Here is a 19,004-nt window from a genome sequence, read left to right as displayed (position 1 = left end):
ACTTAGGCCTATGGTCAAAACCTGTCTCTGCCTCTTTCTAGCCATAAGACCTTGACTTCTTCTGAAACTCACTTTATAAAAAATAAGAACAGTAATTCCTGCAGTGAAGGACAAGCTGTGATGGTGTATGACTAGGGTTTGGCCCAGAGGCCACAACTTTGTCAAAGTGAGTTTTCTCCCTGCTTCCAATCTAGGGCTTCTTCCTGGTGCCTGGGGGTTCCCCTGGCAGAGAAAGAAGCCAAGTCTCACCAACAGTGGCTCCTGAACATGCTTTATAAACTCACCTAGGACAGACAGATTGAAGTGAGCCCCAGGCAGGGTTGGGGGCATTTCTGGGTACCAGAGCAAAGGGGACTTCCAGGAGACATGGATGGCAATCCAGGATAGCTTAGAGCCAATTGGGGAATGAATCTTTGGGAACTAGTTACAGATGGGTTCTTCTCTCCTCTGAGAAATAAGAATAGGACATATAGGGGCCAGAACCTGTGACAACCCTGGGAGGGGGTCCCCAAATTCAGGAAAGTATTCCAAAGCCCAGGAGAGGAAGAGAAGGAGCTTCTCTTGGTCACCTGGAACCACTAGCAATCCATGTCCATGACAAATTAACCAGTTTGAAGTTTTTCAGCCTTCTAAAACAGTGTGAATTGAGGGCCCTCCTGTAGTTAAGAATTCTCAGGGGAGGTTGCCCCCTTTCCACTTAGTACTAAAGTTAATTGCGGGCAACTTCTCTGTAGTCCCCTGGTTTGAGGGAAAGAGGTTAGGAAAAGGAGGGGAAGGTTTATTTCTAGTTTGCCCTAGGTGTGGGCATAGTCCTTTGGGGTGCTGGCCTTACGGAGAATGTTCCAAGTAGACCCCCACCATAAGCTCATGGAGCCCTTACAAACCAACTCCCAGGTCCTCCAGGTAAGGAAAATGCCTTCAAGGTGAACACCAACTACTGGGCTTTGCTTACCTTTGTAGTTTCCTGCATTTATTCATCCATCCATCCATTCATTCATTCATGCCTGAACATTTCTCAAGTGTTTGCCAGCTCACGGACACATTAATCTTTAAAACTATATGTTTTGTCTAGTATTTTTAGTTGTTTTCAGCAAGAAGCTTAGCCTGAGTCTCTAGGCCACCATGTTGCCAGAAAACCCAATGGGCAGTTTCAGTCCTTATGTGACTTGATTTTTCTGCTGCATTTGGCCCCTTTGACCACTCCCTCCCTTTGCTCTGTTTTGTTTTTTTTCACCACTCTGGTCCCTCCCTTTTGGTCTCCTTCACAGGCTTGTCTCTTCTCCTCTCCCTGTTCCTTAAATGCTGGGTCTCCAGGCCTTAGCCTCTGCTTCTCCTCTTGTTCCTGCGTATCTCACCACTCCCTTGCCTTTGATCTGTGACTCCCGCATCTCTCTGGTCCAGACTGTCCTGACTTCCTAACCCTCAGACCCAGCTGCTGCCAGCCTCCTTGCCCTCTGAAGGTGTCACGGGCACCTCAAGTTGAACACATACAAAACCCAACTTATGACTTCCCCCACACCTAACCCCCATCACAGGCTAAAAATACTACATCCCCTATATTTCTTACCAGTCACCCAAGCCAGACTCCTGGAAACTCTCCCTCTCATCAGGTCCTCACACCAGTTCATCACCAAGTCCTGTGGATTGTGCCTCACATCTCTCTGTCCTTCGGCACTGCTTCTGCCCTAGGTCAAGGTACCAGCATTTGTTGCCTGAACAGCCCTAACTGCTCCAGGTCTAACTGGTGCCCCCCTGCCTTGCCCCTTCCAGTCCAAACTAGATACAGCAGCCAGTAATTCATCTGAAACAAGTCTCTAGGCAATCACACCTAAAATCCTTCAGTGGCTCTACCCAAGACAAAGTCCAAGCTCCCTGGTATAGCACTCAAGGACCTTTATGAGCTGACTTTTGTCTTGATGAGGGTCCTCCCCCAATTCTACATGAAACTGCTGGCTCTTCCCTGCCTTTGTTCATGCTGCTGCCTCTGCTGAGAAGGCCGTGTGTCAGGAGAAACCGCACAGTAAGCACACAGGGACAGTTTAATATAAAAATCTTAAACTGTAATAGGGGGTTGAAGGAATGAGGGATTGGCTAGTAAGAAGCGAAGAGAACTCTGAAGAACATAGGAGTAGCAGAGTCCTAGGGCTGAGATAGAGAGCCCAAGGAAGAGGCCCTCACCTCCTACTCCTGCCCAAGGCTGAGCCCCAGACCCTGCTGGAGAGGGCACGGCCAGTGAAAAGGGGGAATTCAGAGCTAAGAAGCAATGAAGGCGATAAAGGATAACCAGTACAGGCCCAATGCCCCTTATCCACCTTGTGCAAATATTTCATTTTTCAAGGCCCAGTTCAAGTACCACCTCCTTCACAAGGACTTTCCTGGCTCTTCTGCCCCTTCCATCTGGGTAGAAACCATTCCTTTCCCTTTGTGAGTACAGAATCCTCCCCGACCCTGACATGCATAACTGTACCCTAGCCATCCTTCTACTGGGAGACTTAGGGTGGTTGATTGCAATTTCTGTTTACTTGTTTACCCCCACCTAGGGTTGCCAGAAAAAATCCAGGACACCCAGTTCAGTTTGAATAGCAGATTAACATTTTTTGTATAAGTATATCCCAATGATTGCATGAGACATACTTACTAAAAAAAATAAGTATTGCTTATCTGAAACTCCAGTTTAACTGGATGTCCTGTTTTTATTTGCCAAACGGGCAGCCCTTCCCCCACCTCCACCTCCAACTGTGGTCTCCTTGATGGTAGAACATTTTTCTAGCTGACCTCAGAATCCCTAAGACTGGCCCAAGGCGCTACTGTTAGTACTCAGTTAATGTTAAAAGGTCACAGGGCTGAGAATGACTGGAGGGAGTTGAGGCTGGAGACAGAGACCAGCTGGCGGATGAGCAATAAACCATTCCACAAATTAGGAAGACTTCAACAGAATAGCATTGGGAAGAGAGAAAGTGGGATGGGCTTGCAGGATCTAAGGATCTGAGGACTAATGGAAAAGGGAAGTGACAAAGCTCAGGGAGTCTAGGCTGTTGTCCAAGTTTCTGACTCGTGTCCCTGGATGGAGGTTGGTGCCACTCACTTGGGAGGGAACCCTGGAGGAGGCTCAGAGGCTGGAGAGCAGGGAAGCTCATCGATGTGGGGCTTAGAGCAGGTAGAGAAGGGTGGAGAGAGCATCTGAAGGAATGAATGGAAGACATCTAGGGCAGGTAAGTTCAGTTTGAGGTTTCTGAGGCTATGCAGACAGAAGTATTGGAAATACAAACAGAGCTTAGGAGAAAGGTTAAGCTGGAGATACAGTGAGCGCAGCATTAGCCTGGAGGCGGTAACTGAAACCATGGGAGTTGGTGACATTGCTCAGGGAAAATAAGATGGGGAAGGAAGGTCTGTATCAGAGCCCTGACGAACACTTAAGAGGCAGAGAAGGGAAAAGGAACCCAAAAGGAGTTTGAGGATGAGCAGGGGTAGGAGAAAATCCAGGAGGGTATGGAGTAGAGTCAAGAGAAGACAGGTGTTCCAAGAGGGCTGACAAAGTTGGGTGCCCCTGAGAGTCCAAAGGACTAAGGGCTGAGAAGTGGCCTTTGGGTTTAGGCCACTGGGGGCCGCAGCAAGAGCTCTTTTAGTGAAGGAGAGGTGGAAGTCGATTATATATTTATATATTTGTAATCACAGTGTCACTTTTTTATGCTGTGATATATTCAAGTGAGTTTAAATGCAGAGGGAAAGAAGACATTCAGTAGAAAAAGGATGAAGAATAGGGAGGCTTGTAAATAATGGAGACAGAGAGCCCTGATATGGGAACCTGAGCACAGACAGAGGAATTAATCTAGCTGCAGGAGGACATTAATAACAGTACCTAGAACAGGGCAGGAAAGCCCAAGGGCCATGGACTCCTACGGAATCTCTGAATGAGCTTCGGAAAGTCTGTGGGCTCCCTCAAGTTGTTCACCAGATTTACACATTGGTGTTTTTTTCAGCAGTGAGGTGGGAGGTGGGAGGTGGGGAGGATCCTTGGCTTTCATCAGTTTCCGTAAGGACTGTACCACTCCACAACAGGTTAGGCACCACCCCTGTGAACAAGAAAAGTGATCTCACATGGCACAAATTCTCTTAGATCTTTTCTCTGATCTCTCAGCTTTCTACCCTACCTTTCCTTTTCAAGATGAGGCCTCGGTTAGGCAGCCAGTCCACATGAACTCTCCGGGCTCTCTAGCTGGGGGAAATGCGGCAGTCCCTGGACAAGAGAGGAGGAACGCCATTGGCCGGGGCAGGAGGAGTGCATGGATCCCCGAACCTTGATTCCTGGATGAAACTAATCTAGAGGGATGTTTGGGTGACCCCTGAAGCTGGAAAAACTGTAATTTCAAAGTCATCTGTAGTTTTCTGTCTTGCAAGAGGTGGTGACTTGATACCCCTTTGGAGGAGACCATGCCTTAATTCTGGGAAGATCATTCAAGTGGGCAACATCATTTTGCAAATATGAAACAGACTACAGTCAAAATGGAGAGTCTAGGGAACACCCTGGCGGGCCGGTGGTTAGGACTCCACACTTCCTCTGCAGGGGGCATGGGTTCTATCCCAGGTTGGGGAACTAAGATCCTGGAAGCCTTGTGGTGCAGCCAAAAAAAAAGGAGATTCTAGAGCTACCTGTGGCCCCCGAGGAGCAAAAGTGCTCTGCCTGGTGAGGTCACGTGCCTGGTGACCTCTGCTAAGTTGTAGGCAGAGAAGAGGAGCTCTGCAACTTGTTTGAGGAAAACAGCTTCACTTCTTTTTAAGAGGGATTTGGTTCATTGTGGGCTGCAGGTTGAGACTAGTTCTTGCGGGAATGCGTTCCTTTTGGAGAAGCTGCTGTTTCATCCACAATTTTGTAAGCTGTCGGGCACAATCTCTCTGGGGCCCAGAATGCAGCCTTGAGTTGGGGGGACCCTACTCCCCAGGGACTGACAATTTGGGGAGTGTTGAGAGCTAGCGTCTTTGGCTGGAGTTCTGACCTAGCTCTCTCTCTGAGCCTTGTCAGACGTGGCTTCAACCCATCTCCTGTAAGTGGCTCTGAGAGCACAGATGTCCACTAAGGGGTAGGGCCTGGAGGGTTTGAGAACTCTGCCAGGCTTTCGAGTCTTTCCAGCAGGGGCTCCCTGGTCGCAATGACCCTGGAATTGACAGAACCCCCCCTTCACCCCCAGCCAGGACCAGGGCCCAGGCCTTCATGAGGTGTCTCCAAACTGTATGGCACTGCTGCCATTTTCTTTGGCTCGAGGTGGGGGTTGGCGACTGAAGATCCTGAATCAGTCTGGAGGCAGAGAGAAGGGCCAAGGGGGTGTTTGAGGGCAGCACGAGAGCACCAAAGTTTTGGGGGCACCTAGAACTGGGGCAGTGAACACAGAAGAATGGAAGCACAGACTTGTTTCTCCTCCTTGACCCAGAATGCATACAGCCCTCAGAGAGCCCGTGCCAGCTCCTCACTGTAGCCTGGGAGAAGGGGGCCCCTGTGCCAAAGCGGGCAGGCACTTAGGCAGCTCGAAGGAATTTTGGTTAATGCGGTCAAATGCCTGAGGGATCCCAGCCTCAACTGCCTCACTCTCATGGTGCCTCGTGCACCCCTGGCTGCAGCTACTGCCTCTGTCCTCACAGCTGCCAAAATCAATCTCCAGCCCAGACCTGCCTCCTCAGCTCCAGACCAGTACAGCCCATTGCCTCCTGACGACCCCTCTGGATGTCCCATGGTTCCTCAGACCCAGCATGCGTCCAAACACATATCCTGATCTTATTTGCAAAGAAAAAAATCATGTAGGACAAATTCATTGGGCCCAGGAAACAAGTTTTCACAGGACACACACAGAAGCTCAGAGGGATTGCACTGACTTCTTAGATATGACTTGGGGACAGTGTGGAAGGCCAGGGTCAGCATTAACCTCTTCTTCCTTCCAGATGAGAGTGTGTACCTGTTAGCTTCTTGTCCTTTTCGTACTGTTTGCCAAACTGAATTTAAATATTATTTATGTAAATTATTTATTGTCTGTCTCTCATGGTTTAAGCTTAAGAGCAGAGATCATGGGTTCACTTCTGTATCCCTGCTGTCTACCCAGCATCTGACATAAGAAAATAAATATCTGTTGAATGAATAAGTGAATATCCTTGTTCATTACCCAAGATGCAGGTCTCTCTAGGCACCCTCAGTCTTTTCCTGCTTTCTTATCCCCATGATGCTCTGTGCTTCATCCCCCCAAACCAGCCTCCCACTGCACCCTCTTCCCCACCCCCAGCCTCTTCATCATTTGACTTGGGCTGTTTCACGGAATGTGGGTAGTGAGCTCCCCATGCTGGGCCATCTGCAAGCACAGGCAGTATATGCACCTGTCAGGGTGGCCTGGACTCTGATCAGTGACAGTGGGGTGGGGCAACGTATGGTTCTCTGCATCTTCACCATGAAACAAGGCTCGCAGCATGCCAGAGGTCTCAAGGGTATGGCTTTCTCCACCAGTAACCCCAGGCTCCAACCGCTGGGGATTGTGCAGGGGTTGTGAGCTGGCTGGCCTGTTGGGACTGGTGAACACACCTTTGTCACTCACTCTGCCTGTGTTCCATGCCCCTCATTTCCCGGAGCTGCTGGGTGGGCACAAGCAGTCCCGGGCCAGGCCTATGACTGCTGAGTGAGCCTGAAGTTGTGAGTGGGATGGTCAGGGAGTGACCTCCATCCGGCCCCCACAGCCCAGCAAAGGATCTGACAAACCACAGAAGTAAATAAATAACTTAGAAGTAATAAATAGGGGTCCAGCTCCCACGAGTGAGTCCAAGACCCTCTCCAGCACAGGCACTTCAGCAACACAATTGCAATGTGTCTCCAGATCTGTCCCCCCAGGCCTGGGCTGAGGCTGCGACCTGACACATCTGGGTTTTCCAGAGGAGGAGTCCTGGGTCCATGGCCTGGTCACTGCCAGCGTCTGTGAGCAGTGGGTCCTCGGGTCTCCACAGCTGAGGTTTCTGGGGTCTGTAGGGCTGAGGCCGGCAGGGTGAGAGCCCTGGGGCCGCTTGTCAGTCGTGCCTCTATCTCCGCAGGGCTGATGTCCGTCACTCACCCGGCTGAAGCCTCCGTCTCCGGCCAAGGCCCCTGGCCGGTCCCAGGCAGTTAGACCCACAGGTAAGGGTGCGTCTGCACACCCTCGGAGTGAGCCCTCAGCCCAGACAGCCGCAGGCAGTGGCCGAGAGGCGGTCCACGGTCCTCCAGGTGCTGTTGACGTCCATGAAGGAGACGGCCTCGTAGCGCGTGGGTCGGCAGCAGGGCTGGCTGACGGGCCGCGAGCCGGGGGGCGGCCGCAGGGCCCCGGCGCCCAGCAGGCTGGCCAGACTGAGGTCATGCGGGGAGCGCGCGCGGCGGCAGGAGCCGCTGCAGAAGCGGAAACGCACCAGCTCGTCGGAGTGGTGGCCCAAGCCGAGCGCGCGCACCGGCACCAGCTGAGAGCGCAGGCGGCAGCCCCGCGCCCCCGCGGCCCGCGCGCGGCTCCCCCGGCTCCCGCGGCCGCCCCGGCCCCCAGCCCGCGCAGCGCGGGGCCCTCGGGGGGCAGCGGGCGAGGGCGAGGGCGCGGGCGGCGGGGGCGGCAGCCGCCGGGCTCTTCCGCCGCACAGACCGGCCGCGCGGCCCCCTGGAACGAGACGCAGTCACGCGCGGGTCCCCGGCCAGCCCGCCCCGCCCCGCGCCCTCGCCCTCTCACCTACCAGGCAGGGGACCCGCGGGGGGCGCCGGGGCCGGCGCGGAGCCTTCTCGGGGGACCGGGCTGCTGGGCGCGGGGCCCAGGGAGGCCTCGCCCTCGGCGATGCTGCTCAGCAGGGCCAGAGCGGCCAGGGTAGGCCACAGGGCAGGCTGCTCGGAGAGACGAGGTGGAGCCTCAGGGGGTAGGAGGAAACCCTGGTGGGCGCAGGGAGGGGCTGGGGCCGGATGGAAGGGCTCGGGTTGGAGGATAATGGATCAGCTGCCCCGGGGAGCCCGGGTAAGGAATCACCACCGGAGGGCATTGACCTTCCTCCTTCCTCCTGGCCCCTCCCTGACCATTCCCCCACCTACTTCTGACGCCTGCCCAGGAAGCCCTGCTCTCCCTCCCTAGTCAAGCCGCCCTTCTTCGATACCAGGTGGGAGTTACTGGGAGAACCACTCACCTGCCGCCTAGGCCGGGGCCAGAGGGGCAGCACAGAAGGGCTTCCACGTCCAGGCTCCATCTCTGTCAACACCAGGAACTCCCATCAGCCGTAGTTGACCTGTTCCCCCACCCTCCTCTTGAGACAGCTTGGGACATTGAGAGATGAGTTATCCTTTGAGCAGGTCATCTCTCCACTTCAGCTTCTCCAGATGAGGGACAAGGGGCTTGGGCAGCTGGGCTCAACCCAGGAGAAGTGGCTGCATCGAGAACCTATTTCGTGGTGCTTTGCACCTGTTCCCTCTTTCAGACCTCACAACTCCATGAGGTAAATGGTATTATCCCCATTTTCCAGATGAGCAAACAAGGCTCAGAGAAGCTCAGCAATTATCTAAGGTCACAAGGGTAGACCCACGCAGCCATGCGGGGATGGGGGACCTTCCTGCTCTGTGCTGCAGGGCTGGAGAAGGGAGCAGTTGGACACCCTTGAGCTCACAGAGAGCCTTCTCTCCATGCCACAGAGGAGGAAGTTGTGGCCTGGGGGAAAATTAGGGTGCTTGCTGGTTGACCTGAGTTATCTGATGATAGTGAGGCCCAGGCTTCAGCCTGCGCTGCCCACCCAGCAGATGGTGGAGGGTGATGAGCCCTCTAGGAACATGAGGCCTGGGCCATGGCTCCCTATGGCCACCAGGGGGTAGCATTTGCCAAGCCTGTGGACTCAAACGGGGGGTGGGCTTTTCCCCTACCTTCAGCTAGACTCAGGCCCCAGCAACTCCCTGGAGTTGCTTCTACACGAGACTGGCCTCTGAGAGCTTAGCCACCCTGAGAGCTGGTCCAGGTCTGTACCCCTTCCAGTTTCCCCTGGATCTGGCCCTGCTCCTAGAAGTTTCCCCCACGAACCATCCTTCCTGAGCCCAGCTGGGCTTTCGGAGTCCCACCAGGTTTTGTGAGCCCACATTGCCTGGCACTCCCAAACACCACTCTGGGGCCTCATGAGCCCTCACTAGCTGGCCTGCTCTTTGGTCCCAGCAGTCACCTCCACCCCGACCCCCGAGCACACAGAATGTCTGCATACCTGTGGGCCAGTCCTCCCTGATCCTCCAGGGCCAGGTGTGCTCGGCTAACGGAATACGGGCCTGAGGAGCCAGGCTAGTGACTGTTCTCACTGATGGAGGGAAAGCCCGGCAAGGCAGGGTTAAAGGCCCCCTGCACTAGGGGGAGCCCAGGAGCAGGTCTCTTGGGACGTAGGCAGCTCAGGCCCTACGTATCCCTCCCGGCAATCTGGGGCCACTTGGTCCTCTAGCCCTTGCCTTTCCTCCCCATCTACCAGCCCCCCCCACCCCTGATACTCACCACGGGGGTTCTGTGTTGTGTTCTCCTAGGCACCTTTCCTGGGACCAGTGCTGGGCTTTCCCCTGCAGCTCAAAAGGCTCATGCCCAGGGCTGTGCACCTGGCAGTGCCCCTTTTAGCCAAAAGCTTGGCAGCCAGTCTGAGCCCTGTAGCAGCAGCGGAAGCCTCACGTTACAGCGGGCCAGCAGGGCTAGCACAGTCCAACAAGCGACAAGAGGGACTGCGGGGGGCTGGGAGGGGCGGAGAGCTGCGCAGCAGGCCCAGGAGAGGGAGGATGTAAGAAAGGAGTGGAGGGGGACGACCCTGGCCGCTCCCTTCTAGCCCCTGGGCTGGGACGAGAGGTGGGCAAACAGGTCGGCTTACCGCAAGTGCAGGGCTCTGGGTCTGGGACACAGCGAGGGCCGGGACCCGAGGGACCTGCTGCTGGTGGAGCCCGTGGACCGTGTCTGGGGGCTGAGCCCAACTCCATCCCTCAGCAGCCTCATGCCCGCCGCTGTCTGGTGTCAAATTCCAGCCCCGGCGTCACCGGATCCTGGGGTGGGGCCCGAGCACCCCCCGCCCCGCCCCACCTTTCAGGGCTCACCTGGCCATTCCACCCTCTGGAATCTGGTCCCCCGGGCTCCACTAGGTCCCCCGAGGTGGGGTGGGGTGGAGATGCTGGGAAGGGCCCCCAGGACAGAGTGGAGAACCCAGGCGGCGCAGTGGCATGGACACTGAGTGTTCGGAGTTTGTAGACACTGGGAGTAGGGAGTTGGAAGGCCGGGCAGAGGGCGGGAGAGGGAGGGGACAGGCCGGTCCCTGCCTTGGCCCACCGGCCTTCGGGTTCCCGCCGTCCTGGCTGGCCGCTCCGCACTAGATGCTCTCTCTGATCCACCGCTAGTTTCGTCTCCCAACAGACCCACTGCATTCTTTGAGTCCGAGAGGCACTGACTGCGCTGGGGCTTTCACGGTCTGACCCGGCTCCTGCGGCGCCGCCGCTCCCCTCCGCTGCCGCTTCTCTCCGCTGCCGCCTGGGGCTTGGAGTACAGACACACCTGCAAACACCGCTGCTCAGCCTGGCACAGCGGCGCTGGTAGGAGTGGGTGCCAGGGGCTGAAGAAGGGGAGGGTCCCGGCGGAGGAACTTCTGCACTGAGGCTTGAGGTGGGAGCTGGAGGCTAGTATTTCAGATGCCTAATTATGGCAGTTCGGCTGGTGGGTGGGATGGAGGTTGGATGGGTAACATGGATAGAGGTAAGGAAAGGCCAGATCCTGTGTGTCCTAATAGGGAGTCTGGACTTCACCCCAGTGGTACTGGGGACCACTGAAGGGTTTCAGGCAGGAGAAGGGTGTGATCCAACGTGCATGTCAGCGGCTGGCTCTGGCTGCGGTGGGGAGGGTGGTTCGGAGGTAGGAGGCTGCTGGGGGAGAGAGGATTCTGAAGCTGAATTGTGGGGAGAGTGCGGGGCCTTGTGCACTCTTTCAGGAACACATCTTTTTGAAAACTCAGTCGGTGCCTGATTGGATGGGGTGAGGGAGTAGGATGGCATGCCTTTGGCCTGGGTGACCAGGAGGAGGGGATGCATTCTGGCAGCTGGGGCTCCTGAAGGAGGGGTAGGTTGGGGGCAGGAGCTCATCAGTTCAGTGTTGGACGTGCCAGGCTGGAGGGACCTGTGGATTATCCCAGTGGAAATGTTCAGGAAGTGACTGAGTTCGTAGCCTGGAGCAAAGCGAAGAGAGCTGGGCTGGAGATGGTAATTTGGGAATCGTTGACCAACTGACAGCTGGAAGCCGTGGGTGAAGCTGACAGTGCTCAGGGAACATGTGTGGACCAGCTGCACCCTGGCTGTGCATCTGAACCACCTGTGGGCCTTTTAAAACTACCTGAGTCTGGGCCTCACCCCAGAGCTGAATCAGAACGGGCACGTGCAGTTTTCCACATCTGCACAGGTGACTCTGGTGTATGGCCAGGTGAGAACCGCAGCTTTTGGGAGGGCAGTTAATGTGCAGTCGTGGGGACTAGAAGCCAGACTTTCCCAGGCTCGGCAGGACCCCTGTGGGGCAGGAGGCCAGGCGGTGAGCAGCTCTGTGTTCTGCCGCCTCCCCAAGCTGGCTGCCCCAGGGGGTGGGTTCTGCCCCAGGGCTTTATCAGCCAGGGCTGCTGCTTGCTGGCATGCAGCCTATGCCCTGCACAACTCCAGGGGGCGCCATTCACGTAGGACCCAGGAAGCGTTGGAGTTTGCATCATAGTGGCCTTGTTTACAGCAGAATCAAAGGGAGTTTCTGGGTCTCCCTGTCCCTCAGTCAGAGCCTCACTTTCCCCTGGGCTGAGGAGGCTTCTGTCTGAGCACAAAGCGCAGCAGTAAAGGGGCACGTGGGAAGTCAGAAGGGAATGGCACTTGGATTGGGATGTCAGCTAAGAGGTGACGGGGCCAGTCAGCCCCACCTGTTGCCACGTGGCAGCTCTGGCAGGAAGCTCACTCCCAGGTCTATGGCCTCAGGGGCAGGAGTGCGTTGGCCTTTCTCAGGCCTGCCTGGGAATGCTTGGGGAAGGGAGAGAGCAGATTCCAGGGCTCTAGGGGGTAAGGTTGGGATGTCCTTTCTAATGTTTGCCAGAGGGGCTTCCCTGGTGGCGCAGTGGTTAAGACCAACGCAGGGGACATGGGTTCGAGCCCTGGTCCGGGAAGATCCCACATGCAGCGGAGCAGCTAAGCCCGCGAGCCACAACTACTGAGCCCACACGCCTAGAGCCCGTGCCCTGCAACAAGAGAAGCCACCAGTGAGAAGCCCGCACACCGCAACGAAGAGTAGCCCCCCTTCGCCGCAACTAGAGAAAAGCCCGCTCACAGTGACAAAGACCCAACTCAGACAAAAATAAATTAAAATAAAATAATAATAATAAAATAGGGCGTCCCTGGTGGCGCAGTGGTTGAGAGTCCGCCTGCTGATGCAGGGGACATGGGTTCGTGGCCCAGTCTGGGAGGATCCCACATGCCGCGGAGCGGCTGGGCCCGTGAGCCATGGCCACTGAGCCTGCGCGTCTGGAGCCTGTGCTCCGCAACGGGAGAGGCCACAACGGTGAGAGGCCTGCGTACCGCAAAAATAAATAAATAAAATTTTAAAAAATAATAATAATAAAATAAATTTTAAAAAAAATAATAAAATATTGTTTACCAGAGGGGGCCTAGAGATGGGCTGTGCCTTCCTGTTCTGTGCAGAAAGAGGGGTCCTGAGGGGAGACCGGGTGCCTGTGTGCTAAGGGGGAGGGCGTGTCTTTCCAGGGCTCAGCAGAGCTGCCAGGAGTGGTTTAGGTCTGTGTACTGGGGGCCCGGCCGTGCAACTTTCCTGTGCTTGCAGGAACCTCTGTCCCTGTAGTGCTGGGGCTGTGGTGACCCAGTGGCACTGTGCACGGGGTGGTGCTTCAATCCCCTGAACTCTGGCTCCTGTAGGAGGCAGCAGGGTAGATTCTGGAGCATGTCCTGATGCCCCTAGACTGCCTCTCTTAAGGACAGGAGAGGCTCCAGAAGGCCCGTAGGTGGCTACCCAGGTCCTGTAGCTAACATGAGAAGTGAAAGGGACCCAGGAGGGCTGGAGAGATGGCCCTTGGGTTTAGCATACTTGCTGAGGCCCCAGGTTCCTGTTTCTTCCAGGAAAGTCAGAGAAAGCAAGAGGAGGCCAGGTTCAGGGAAGAGCTTTATTGCTTCCATGATGGCTGCTCAGGATGGCTGCCACAGCCTGGGTGAGGTCCTTGAGCCTCACTTCCCTCTGGTCCAGGCTAAAGGCAGAACCCAAGGACCTGGCAGTCTCGCTGCTGAAACCCAGAACAGCACGCCAGAAACCCAGAACAGTCACTCCAGGCCTGGGGCACTGTCCTATGGGTCGGCTGCAGTTGGGGAGGGAGGGGCATTCCCATCAGGTTGGGCCAGGCCTCACCGCCCGAGCTCTGAAGTTCTCTCCACTCAAGCCCAGGGGCGTCTTGTTGGCTTAAAGGATGGCTCCAGCGTTTCTCTGTGGGACAGCTGGGGGCTGCTGAGTGGGACTATCTCATCTGCTCCCCAAGAAAGGCCAGTGTCATAAGCTGGAAGGGGCTGGCCTGAGATCCTGCCCATCTCCCTGTAGCCCCAGAGCAGGGCACAGGCTAGTCCTGGCACTCCCACTCTGCAGGGAGCCCATTGGTACCACTGCCTGAGGGGCCCTTTAGTGGGTCTTCTGCACGGTCAGTAGACCAAACTTGACATCTCCAACCTTATTGAAAAATAAATTATCCCTACCCTCCCCCCACCCCAAATTCACAAAATGATAATACACTGAACACTGATTGGAGAAATGATTCTGGCAGCAGCCCTGCTGCCTAATGTCCGCCTCCTGCATGCTGGGCCCGCTGGGCATGGCCAGTGGCCTCCTGGCCCTCTGGCTTCAAGGACCCAGGCTGAGAGTGAGGCCTAGTGCTGGCCTCTGAGGCTGGGCTCTGAGCAGACACAACTCTGGCTGCCCCACCAAGGCCTCACCACCCCTGGGGCCACTTGGCACTGTCCTTCTCTGGGTCTGAAGGCTCCCACACCTCTCAGGCAGAGCCAGACCGAGGCCAATGAAGTGGGCAGGTGGCGGTGGCTGGACTTCTGTGGCCACGTGCTGGGTCCACCTCAGATGCCACTGGTTAGGTCAGTTATGACGTGTGCTTTCACCAGCTTCCGCAAGAACTCCTTCTCTCGCTGAATGTTGTGTGTCCAGGACTGAAAGGAAAGATGGAGCCGTGGTCAGCTGGGCAGCCCAGGTGGCTGCTGGGATGTGGCCCTGCTAGAACGCAGGTTCCCAGGGCTCCATGCCCTCTTCCGACCACCACCCTCCGATGCTCTGACTGTGGGAGGTCTGCCCTAGAGGTGCCACAGCTCACCCTCCTCCCTTCCCAGGACCTGGAGAAAATAACCTTCTAACCCCTTTCCCCGGCCTCTTGACTTCTTCCAAGTCTTAGAGATGTAGGCTTTCCAACCTTGTTCTCACTCCTTCCACCTGTCCTTGCCCGGCGGCTTCTCCGGGCCCCTAGGTCCTAGGCACCCTGAGGTCAGCCAATGTGAGTCACTTAGGTCCGGCCCAGGCCTGGGGTTGGGCCCTGCTGGAAAGGGAACCGTGTGGGGCCGCTTAGTCATTCTCTGGCCTGCTGCAATCCACTCTCCAGGCCTGGGGGCAGCTGATGAAATCCTGCCTCTCAGACCAGAGGAGCCAGGCGGCCAGAGGCTCATCTTATGGTTAATAAGAAAATTGCAGGGAAGACGCTGCCTTCCAGGGCTTTCCTGGGGAAGACTGCACCCAGGCTCAGGTTCTTTCCTTTCCCCAGTACTCTCACCAGGAAGCTGTGAGGACTGAGTCTCGCAAAGAATGAAACAGGATTGAATGAATAAAGGAACGACGAAAGCCAATGGCCTTGTCACAGTTTGGACACAGCTGACCGCTCTGTTGCATCCGTCAGCGCTGAGGCTCACCCTAGAATGTTCACAGCCACTATACACGGGTGTGGAGAACTTAACAGCTCTTATCTGGTCCTTATCTGACCCAGTCAACCTCCTCCAACCTTCCAGATCTTTTCAGTCTGAAACTTGGGCAAAATCTCCTACATTCCTCTTCTTTGAACACCCCCTTCAACTTCCTGTGCTAACCACAAACCTGGCTGCCCCCAAGGACAGCATCCCCCAGACATGCTCTTTCTTCCCTCACACCCACACTCATGGCGCCTGGAGGTGGCAGGCTCTTCCTCACTCTTTGCTGCTGCATCTACACAGCTGTCCCTGTGTGCTCCCTCGAACCTCTGGCTCCTTTGACTCTTGGCATTACCCTCAGCCGTCTGCAAACTGCCCATCCTTGTCGCAGACCACCGGGTGACTCACCCTCATTCCTTGAAGATTCAAACATCTGGCTCACTGTCTGTCTTTGAAGGCAGGGACTGATTGGCACAGAGTAGGTGCTCAGTACATATGTGTTGAAAGAAATTAGACTTTCCAGGTAAGAAAATGCAGGCATGGAAGAATGGCGGGGCCAGGATCCAAGCGAGCACAGAAACTCATACACCTCTTTACTTAACCCATGGCTGCATCACTCCCCAGGAAGAAGTAACCAATCTGATGGGTCAGTTTCAAGAACACCCACTGGGAGTCCCTGAGGGTTGAAAGGTCAGCAGAGGACTGGATATCTGATGATATCAAGGAATTACTGTTAAATTTCCAGGTGCGATAATGGTATAATATTGAAAAAAATCATCCTTATCTTTTAGAGAAATTTACTGAAATGTTTATGGCTGGAATGATACGATGTCTGAGACTTCTTTCCCAATAACCAGCGGGGAGGGGAGGCATGGGAGGAAGAGCAGATTGAGCAACACTGGCCGAGTGCTGACACCTGGGGGAGGGAGTGACGGTACGTGGGAGTGCAGTATTTTACTCTCTATACTTTGAAGGTGTTTGACAAAGTTCGTAATAACAGAGTAAACAAAAAAGTCTGCCTGGACGCATCTCTCTCCTGGACCAGGCAACACCGCCTCTCCGGCGCTCTTTTCCCAATCTCTCCCCGGCGCACACAGCACAGGAGCCTACAGTGCTCTCCTCGCTACGCCGCCTGCATTGTCCCCGAGCTGCGGCAGGATCTGGGAGCCTCACCAGGACCCCTGACTCTGGATGCAGAGACCACGCTCGCAAAGGAGCCTTCCTTCTCACAGCTCTTTTCCCATCTTTATCTCTGTGCCCCTGGGGTTCTGCCCTGACCATCGCACGTCCTCCTCTGTCATCTCCCTGGGAAACCTCAACCGTGCCTCCCCTGTATCTGAACAAGCAGCTGTGCTCACGACCCACAGACCCTCATTTCCAGCCCAGATTTCCCTCCCATGGCAGACTCCTGTGTGAGCCCACTTCACTCTCTGGCTACTGCCCAGTCCCTCGGGGCTGGTACATCTGACGGCCACTTCTCAGCACACATCTCCTGGGACTTCCTTGCAGTGCTGGACATTGTAGGCACTCCCTCCTTTGGTCTCCACAACCCTGCATCTTCTTTTTTTTTGGCCACGCCACACAGCTTACAGGATATTAGTCAGCAGTGAAAGCGCAGAGTCCTAACCGCTGGACCGCCAGAGAATTCCCCAAACCCGCAACTTCTAACCCTTCTCTACTCTCTCTCCTCCTTTATGTTTTTTGTTTTGTTTTAATTTTTTGGGTGCACTGCGCAGCATGTGGGATCTTAGTTCCCCGACCAGGGGTCAAACCAGCACCCCCTTCATTGGAAGTGTGGAGTCTTAACCACTGGACCGCCAGGGAAGTCCTCTCCTCCTTTATGAACGCCTCTGACACCCCTCACATAGCCCGCCGGCATTCGGTCCTCGCCCCACTGTCCTCACATCCCCAGGCGCTCACTGGGCCTGGAGAATGGACTGATCAGTGGGGGGGAGGGGAAGCAATGCTGGGGCCAGGGCACGGAATGGTTCACTTGCCTTCTGAAGACACCCTGATGTGACAACAGGGACCCTACATCCAAGCAACAGCATTTCAGTGACTTCCCTAGGGTGCTGAGAGGTAACAAGAGTAAGCAGGGGTGAAAAAATTAATATTAATAGCAGTGCCTAACACGTATGGGCGCTTATCACGGCCAGGCCTCTTCTATACATTATCACAGCGACTCTTTCCCAGACCTAACATTACCCCTTGTATTGATAGGAAAAGGAAGATACAGAGCCAGGCTCTGAACCCAGGCCATTTGATTTCATCGCCAGCACTCAGCACTCCACATGGAGGTGGTGCAGCAGATGCCGTGAGCCTCAGAGCCAGACGGTTCTACAGGATGAGGAAGGGGGGCGGGGGCAATGGCCTGACAACTGAGATGTGGCAGGTGGCAGAAAGGGAACAGCCTCCACTAGGGCACCTCAGGGAAGGTGGTGTCCTTCCACCTCATTCCTGCATGGAGGCCACCTCCAGGCCTTGCTGACTGAAAATCCTAACTGTTTCTTACCTCTGTCTTCCCGTCAGCACTGAACAGTCCCAGTGCAGGACCCTTCATCTCTTGCCTAGACTGCTGAGACAGTGTCCCAACTGGTTTCTGTTCTTGCCTGGAACCCTCTAGGTCACGCTGCAGCCACACTGACCCGACTACATGCTAATCTACAGCCTAAAACTGGTCCATAGCTCCCTCCTGCCTTCAGAGCAAAGTCCACGCTCCTTACCGTGGCAGAGAAAGCCCTTCGTGATCCGGCTACTGCCTACGTCTGCGGCCTCTCACCTCCTGCCTAAAACTTCTACATAAAGTACATATAAAAGGAATATGCAAGAGACCAAACATAGGAGTAAACAGAAGCCAGGGGGCAGGTAAAAGCAGTGAGAGCAGTTTGCAGTGGGTGCTGGCAGGGGATGAAGCAGCAGGAAGATATGTGAAGAGAGGCAGAGACAGAGAGACCACCAGGGTCCTGGTGAAAATGAGGCAGGGCTGGAGCCACTGCTGAGGGGCTGAGACAGGTCAGGGGCTCTCCTGGACCCAAGATGAGATTTCCACTCCTGAACCCCATTCCAGGCAACAGGAGGCCCAGCTGTAAGGCTATTTCTGGCTTCTCAAGAGATTCCCAAGTCTCTCTTATTTCCTTGAAATAACTCGAAATTACTCGAGCCCGACTGAATGAACCCAAAAAGCCTAAGACAATATGGATGGGAACGAAAGCCAAGGATGCGGATGTGAATCTCCTGGGAAACATGTGGAGTGAGAAGAGAAGACTTCTAGGATGGAGCCCTAGCTAATGCTGACTCTTAAGGGATGCACCGAAATCCAGGACACGGAGGAAGAGAATGAGAGAGCCTGGCGAGGGAAACAGGAGGAGCACTGAAATGACCGACTCAAGTCTAAGCAGGAGAGCGTCTCAGGAAGGGCCGGTCAACACAGAAAGTGTTTCAGAGCGATCAGAAAAGACGGGACTGACTGATGCGTGTCCCTTGGACTCAGCAGCCTTGAGTCACTGGTGAACTTGGTGGGAGGCATGTCAGGTGAAGGGGGAAGCCAGGCTGCGAGGGGCGAAGGGTGAGTGGGAGTGAGGAGGGCGAAGGGGCAGAGCACCCCTGGGGCTGCAGTTTTCTCCAGTTTTCTCACGGTGGAGGGGGTGGAGGAGGGGAGGGAGCTTTGGGGAGAATAAGGCCTGAACAGTGCAGTGGGGTTGGAGACGGGCGTGTGAGAGACTGATGAGCAGGGACGAGCGCTGGCTGAACCGTTGGAGCGCTGGCTGAACCGTTGGGTCTGCTCGGACTCCTGGAGATTGACACTAACAACCCTCGCCACCCAGATGCAGGAGTAGAGAAGCTGCTCAAAGCACAAGCTCCAGATGCCCAGGGTCCAGGCTGGGAGCAGCGGGAGATGAGTGGTAGAAGCGAAGGGTGCTATAAGAGGCGTTCGGATTTTCCACATGGGCTCTTGCTGTGAAGGGAGAGGTGCCAGGAGAGGCTAGCTGACTGGGAGAACTTAAGGTACCTGAACATATGAATCACCCGGGAAGCAACTCTGGGTGCTAGAAAGCTTTAGTGCTTGGCC

The 19,004-nt window shown here is 55.4% G+C and overlaps 2 protein-coding genes across 9 annotated transcripts in view; both read right to left on the bottom strand.

Annotated features, from left to right (window-relative positions):
• Positions 1–7,176: 7,176 nt before the first annotated feature.
• Positions 7,177–9,968, bottom strand: ARTN (artemin). Its single transcript, XM_065880881.1, has 4 exons — positions 9,847–9,968; positions 8,155–8,161; positions 7,717–7,906; positions 7,177–7,643 (listed from the first exon to the last, which is right to left on the bottom strand). Exons 1-4 carry the CDS (start codon positions 9,966–9,968, stop codon positions 7,177–7,179), a joined length of 786 nt encoding a protein of 261 aa, XP_065736953.1.
• Positions 9,969–13,139: 3,171 nt separating this feature from the next.
• The window catches only part of ST3GAL3 (ST3 beta-galactoside alpha-2,3-sialyltransferase 3), a 197,747-nt gene continuing 191,882 nt past the window's right edge, over positions 13,140–19,004 (bottom strand). For 6 of the 8 annotated variants that reach the window (XM_065887663.1, XM_065887685.1, XM_065887704.1 and 3 more), the window contains one exon: positions 14,105–14,194. In XM_065887663.1, the coding sequence (XP_065743735.1) occupies positions 14,105–14,194 (90 nt within the window). Of the gene's footprint in view, positions 14,195–19,004 lie in introns of all 8 variants that reach the window. The other 2 variants (XM_065887678.1, XM_065887670.1) reach the window with 2 other exon arrangements.

The sequence above is a fragment of the Phocoena phocoena genome, chromosome 1 (genome assembly GCF_963924675.1).
Source record: "Phocoena phocoena chromosome 1, mPhoPho1.1, whole genome shotgun sequence".
In the NCBI taxonomy this organism is placed as follows: domain Eukaryota; kingdom Metazoa; phylum Chordata; class Mammalia; order Artiodactyla; family Phocoenidae; genus Phocoena; species Phocoena phocoena.
The sequence above is the reverse complement of the archived record's forward strand: the minus strand, read 5'-3'. Positions and strand labels throughout refer to the sequence as shown.

Bases quoted from the DNA above. Each gene is read 5' to 3' on its own strand.
- ARTN (XM_065880881.1), bottom strand. From the start codon at position 9,968: ATGAGGCTGCTGAGGGATGGAGTTGGGCTCAGCCCCCAGACACGGTCC. The intron at 7,644-7,716 runs GTAGGTGAGAGG...GTCTCGTTCCAG, and splicing joins CCCCGCGGGTCCCCTGCCTG to GGGGCCGCGCGGCCGGTCTG.